This window comes from Nicotiana sylvestris, chromosome 2, assembly GCF_000393655.2.
Source record: "Nicotiana sylvestris chromosome 2, ASM39365v2, whole genome shotgun sequence".
Lineage (NCBI taxonomy): Eukaryota > Viridiplantae > Streptophyta > Magnoliopsida > Solanales > Solanaceae > Nicotiana > Nicotiana sylvestris.
Genome location: NC_091058.1, coordinates 57,424,344 through 57,430,786, shown reverse-complemented (window position 1 = coordinate 57,430,786; position 6,443 = coordinate 57,424,344). Strand labels below are relative to the sequence as shown.

The following is a 6,443-nucleotide window of genomic DNA, read 5'->3' as shown; positions in this document are numbered from 1 at the left end:
CTATCAACTACGAGTTACAAGATTCCTATCTATAAATTTTTGAAGCTTGATCTTGAGTCTTGGATAGTTCTTGCTGCAGACTCCGATCTGAATCTTGATGCTCGTCATCTTTAGATGCTGGTTCTTTCTTCAGCTTTGGATCAAGGCGGGGTATGCGAAGCTTGTGACTTCAATCATATCTTGAGCAGTCCGTATCTTTCTCCGCTTCAGCATTTTTGAATTCACTTCTTTTGTTCTTTTTCTTCTTTTCTTTATTCTGGATTGAGACTCATTCTTTTGGTCATCTCGAATCATGTGCCTTGAGGTCAAACCTGCTCAGACAACAAAACAAACAAACGAACAAAATTTTTCTGCCCCAGTTATCACTAGAAAAATTTCGTGAGTTATTTGGTAACTAAGATCTAAACTATTTTATTTTTTTATTTTTTTTGAAAGTGATAAAATAAGGATTGTGTGTCTTTAGTAGGAAATATTAGGGAATGGAGCATATATCTAAAATTCTCAACTAGGGAATGGAGGCCCTATGTTGGCAAAAGGCGACTAGGGGATGGAGGCCCTATGTCTAAAAATTCTCAACTAGGGAATGGAGCCCTAATGTTGGCAAAAAGGCAACTAAGGAATGAAGGCCCTATGTCTAAAAATTGGAGCCCTAATGTTTTGCGACTAGGGGATGGAGGCCCTATGTCTAAAATCTCAACTCAGGGATTGGAGCCCTAATATTGGCAAAAAAAGGTGACTACGGAATAAAGGCCCTATGTCTAAAATCTCAACTTAGGGATTGGAGCCCTAATGTTGGCAAAGAAAAGACGACTAGGGAAAGGAGGCCCTATGTCTAAGAATCTCAACTCAGGGATTGGAGCCCTAAAGTTGGCAAAAAGGCGACTAGGGAACGGAGACCCTATGTCTAAAATCTCATCTCAGGGATTGGAGCCCTAATGTTGTTAAAATGTGACTAGGGAATGGAGGTCCTATGTCTAAAAATTTCAACTCAGGTATTGGAGCCCTAATGTTGGCAAAGGGCGACTAAGGAATGGAGGCCCTATGTCTAAAATCTCAACTTAGGGATTGGAGCCCTAATGTTGGAAAAAGTCGACTAGGAAATGGAGGCCCTATGTCTAAAAAATCTCAACTTAGGGATTGGAGCTCTAATAATGGCAAAAAGTGACTAGGGAATAGAGGTCGTATGTCTAAAATCTCAACTCAGGAATTGGCTCCCTAATGTTGGCAAAGAAAAGGAGACTAGGGAATGGAGACCCTATGTCTAAAATCTCAACTCAAGGATTCGAGCCCTAATGTTGGCAAAAAGGCGATTAGGGAATGGAGGCCCTATGTCTAAAATCTCAACTCAAGGATTGGAGCCCTAATGTTGGCGAAAGGGCGACTAGAGAATGGAGGCCCTATGTCTAAAAATCTCAACTCAGGGATTGGAGCCCTAATGTTGGCAAAAAAGCGACTAATGGAGGCCCTATGTCTAAAAATTTCAACTCAGGGATTGGAGCCCTAATATTGTTAAAAATGCGCCTAGGGAATGGAGGCCCTATGTTTAAAATCTCAACTTAGGGATTGGATCCCTAATGTTGGCAAAAAGCGACTAGGGAATGGAGGCCCTATGTCTAAAAATCTCAACTCAGGGATTGAAGCCCTAATGTTGGCAAAACAATGACTAGGGATGAAGGCCCTATATCTAAAAATCTCAACATAAGGATTGGAGCCCTAATGTTGGCAAAAGCGTAAAAGATTGAGGTTGGGAATACTAAGCTATTTTTTTTTAAATTTTCTTATTATTTCTCTTTTTTTCAATTCATTTTTCATTTCACTTTTCAGTAAAAATGCAGGAAAGAATTTGGAGGAGACTTCCATTTTGGTTGATTATTGTTGCAAAGCTGTGTCTAGCACTTGCACATTTCTTTTTTCTTTTTGGTTGCACCTGTTTTTTGCACGATTGCTTTGGATTGCACCTGTTTCAATTTTTCAAACAAAGAACAATTGTTAGTTTGAAACGGTGGTTGGTTTTTTTGGCTTGATTGTTTTGATCACTTGATCTCGACCCAACTCTTTTGGTGAGAACCTCTGCTGCTTGCTGGCTTTTCTGAAGATTGATCTATCTCCTAAAATTGAGGAACTCAACATTTCAAAATTTCTCATGACGGCTCAACCGTATGAGGCTTTAGCCTTTCACTTTACTCTGCCTCTAGGGGCTTTTGACTTTAGATTTCTTTTCATTTTCAATAACTCTGATTTCAGAGCATCAGCTATCATGGCCAGTCGGGATCGACTTGATGCACCTGCTGAGGCTGGGTACTTTTCTTTGGACTTGGCTTTTATTAGGCAGAACCCTGTAAAACCAATCTCGCCACCTTTTCTTTATATTAGTTTCGGAACAGAGTTAGACTGAAAGGGATTCAAAGAAAAGTAAACAAAGGACAAGAAAATGGATTTAAGGAGAAGTGTCCCTTTCAAAGAGGAAAGAAGGACTTATCTGGGGTGCATGCAAACTTCAATAGACATGATATGTTTCTTGTACTGGATACCCAATTTGCACAACTATCCAACTTCTCATAAACCTATTGCGACCCGTGTTTTCAAAACTGAGAAACCTTGCCGGGACTCGTTCAGATACCAATGGTGGTAAGGGGTTTCTTCTTTTCGATCAACGACGCCCTTTGCGGGTTTTCGCCAATTGTCCTCTCTCATTTCTCTTCTAATCGTCACCTTATAGTGCTCTTTACGAGTTTTCACTAACAAGACTCTCGTTTTTCAGTTTCTCTGCTCATCATCGACTTATATTGCCCGTAGGTTTTCACCAATAAGTCTCTCTCATTTTATTTCTCTCATCTTGATTACATCGTATCCAAACAGCTGTGTTCTCTAATTTTGAAAACCTTTCGCCGATTGATCGGAAGGACTTGAACAAGGTTTGGGTAAAAAGAATTTGGATCGAATTACAACTTTGGAACCATTCAGGAGGGATCATCGCCGAACCACTATAACCTCTGCCCCAGTTTCATTTTTTGGGGGACTTTGGATTTTTGTTTTGGTGTGACTGAACCCCAGAGAGAGGCTGCCTACGTAACCTTTCCGATTAAAGTCGAACGTAGTTCAGGAAAATATTTTGGTTTTTCTTTTTTTTTCTTCTATTTTTTTCATATCCTTTTTCATTTTTTTAAAATATCTTTTAAGTTCCAAAGAGGGTAATGGAAGGAAGGTAACCAGCTCAAAGGGTTAACAAAAAGTTGGAGTGTTTGGGGTAGCGAGAATGAAAGCCTTTGTCATCCCAATCGGATAAATGTTATTGCTGTAGAAGGATTAGACATAGTACCTTTTGACTGCATCTTCATTTACAGCTATTTCAGGGTCATTTCCTTCAATGTCTCCCAAATATAATGCCCCTTTTGGCAACAATTTTCTGATAATGTATGGACCTTTCCAGTTGGGAGCAAATTTTCCTTTTGCTCCCTAATGATGGGGGAGAATACGCCTTAAGATGAGTTGCCCCACTTCAAAGTTTCTAGGCCGCACTTTCTTGTTGTAGGCACGGGCCATTCTCTATTGATACAACTGCCCGTGGTAGACTGCGGCAATTTGCTTTTCATCAATCAGGGTTAACTGTTCCAAATGTGTTTTGACCCACTTACTATCTTCAATTTCAGCTTCAACAATGATCCGGAGAGAAAGGACTTCAACTTCTACGGGTATTACGGATTCAATGCCAAAAACCAAAAGGTACGGGGTTGCTCCGACCGATGTACGCACAGTAGTGCGATACTCCAACAATGCAAAAGGCAACTTTTTATGCCATTGCCTAGAACTTTGAATCATCTTTCTCAAAATCTTTTTGATGTTCTTATTCGCTGCTTCGATGACACCATTGTCTTTGGGACGATAAGGAGTAGAGTTCCGATGCGTTATCTTGAATTGTTCACATATCTCCCTCATCAAATGACTATTCAAATTTGCAGCATTAACCATAATGATAGTTGTAGGAATACCAAAACGACAGATGAGGTAATGCACAAAGTCTACTACAGCTTTCTTGGTGACAGATTTGAGGGTAATTGCTTCGACCCACTTTGTGAAGTAGTCGATAGCGACTAATATGAATCTATATCTATTTGAAGCTTTCAGCTCAATCACACCAATGACGTCCATGCCCCAGGAAACAAATGGCCAAGGTGCTGACATGGGATGCAGTTCTGTAGGCGGCGCATGAATCAAGTCACCGTGCACCTGACATTGATAATATTTCCGGCTGAAACTGAAGCAGTGTTTTTCCATATAATAACCTGCTCAGAGGATTTTCTTTGCCAAAACATACCCTTTCATGTGTGGTCCGCACACTCCTACATGCACTTCATACATGATTCTTCCAGCCTCTTCGGCGTCAACACATCTTAACAAGTTGAGGTCCGGAGTTCTTTTGTACAAGACATCTAATGGTTCTTTTTTGGTCTCCACTGGCTTACTCGGGGTATTCTTTAGTTTTCATAAATCTTTTGATGTCATGATACCATGGCTGAATATTCGGTTCTGATTCAACCGTATTACAGTAACCGTACCTTTCCCGGATTTGGATTTCCAAGGGATCAATATGGGCATTTCCTGGGTATGGCAGCATCGAGGCCAAAGTACCAAGTGCATCAGCTAGTTCATTGTGACAACGAGGGATATACCTGAACTCTATTGACTTGAATTGCTTGCTAAGATCTTCCACATGTTGCCTGTAGGGATTAAGTTTGACATCTCGGGTCTCCCATTCTACTTGAGCTTGTCGGATAATTGGTTCCGAGTCTCCCATGATTAACAATTCTTTAACATCTTGGTCAATTGCCATATTTATACCCATAACGTAGGCTTCATACTCGGCAGTGTTGTTTGTGCAGAAAAAACGAAGCCGGGTTGTGGCTGGATAATGCTGATCAGTGGGTGAGATCAAGATTTCCCTGATTCCAACACCTTTTGCGTTTACTGCTCCATCAAAGAACATTTTCCAAGCATTAGTATCTTTGGATATTGCCTTAACTGAATTTACCTCTTCATCCGGGAAGTAGGTTCTCAAAGGTTGGTATTCATCATCAACCGGGTTTTCTGCCAAGCGATCTGCTAACGCCTGGGATTTCATTGTCGTGCTAGTGATGTAGACTATGTCAAATTCAGTGAGTAGGATCTGCCACTTTGCTAACCTTCCCGTAGGTATTGGTTTCTAGAATATGTACTTTAAAGGGTCCAACCTGGTGATGAGATAAGTGGTGTAGGCCAACAAATAATGTTTCAGCTTTTGAGCTACCCAGGTCAGAGCACAACAAGTCCTTTCCAATAGAGTATATTTAGCCTCGTAGCTTGTGAACTTTTTACTCAAATAGTAGGTCGCCTGCTCTTTCCTCCCTGTCACATCATGTTGTCCGAGGACACATCCAAAGGAGTTTTTCAAGACTGTCAAATATAGGAATAGAGGTCTTCTTGGTTCAGGTGGGACCAAAATTGACGGGCTTGACAGATATTCTTTGATTTTGTCAAAAGCTTCTTGGTACTCGTCTGTCCATTTGATTGTTGCATCATTATTTAACAGCTTGAAAATGGTTTCACATGTAGACGTCAACTGAGCAATGAATCGGCTGATGTAGTTCAATCTTCCCAACAAGCTCATAATATCTTTCTTGGTTCTTGGAGGAGGCAAATCTCGAATGGACTTTATCTTTGTTGGGTCCAGCTCGATGCCCCTTTGACTAACTATAAATCCCAAAAGTTTGCCAAATGGAACCCCAAATGCACATTTGGCTGGGTTTAGCTTCAGATCATATTTACACTGCCGCTCAAAGAATTTTCTCAAATCCCGAACATAGTCATCCTGGGTCCTGGACTTGATGATCACGTCATCCACATACACCTCTATCTATTGGTTCATCATATGAAAAATGGCAGTCATGGCTCTCATGTAAGTTGCCCCGGCATTCTTCAGACCAAAAGGCATGACTTTATAATAGTATGTGCCCCAGGCTGTGGTAAAAGCTGTCTTTTATGCATCCTCTTCATCCATCAATACCTGGTGATATCCTGCATAACAATCCACGAAGGACTATATCACATGTTTGGCGCAGTTATCAACAAGGATGTGGATGTTCGGCAAAGGGAAATTATCCTTAGGGCTTGCTTTGTTCAGATCTATATAATCCACACACACTTGGGTTTTCCCGTCTTTCTTTGGCACTGGAACTACATTGGCTAACCATGTGGTGTATCGAACCACTCGGATCACCCCCGCTTTCAACTGTTTTGTGACCTCTTCTTTAATCTTGTCACTGATATCAGTTTTAAACTTTCTTTGCTTTTGCTGGACAAGGGGATAATCGGGGTAAGTTGGCAACTTATGAACCACCAAATCAACACTTAGTCCTGGCATGTCATCGTATGACCAAACAAACACATCCTTGAACTCAAACAAAAGT

At 40.9% G+C, this 6,443-nt stretch overlaps 1 protein-coding gene across 1 annotated transcript; it reads right to left on the bottom strand.

Moving 5' to 3' along the window:
• Positions 1-4,459: 4,459 nt before the first annotated feature.
• On the bottom strand, positions 4,460-5,119 carry LOC138884945 (uncharacterized). The gene has a single exon (XM_070165823.1). It carries the CDS (start codon positions 5,117-5,119, stop codon positions 4,460-4,462), a length of 660 nt encoding a protein of 219 aa, XP_070021924.1.
• Positions 5,120-6,443: the final 1,324 nt, after the last annotated feature.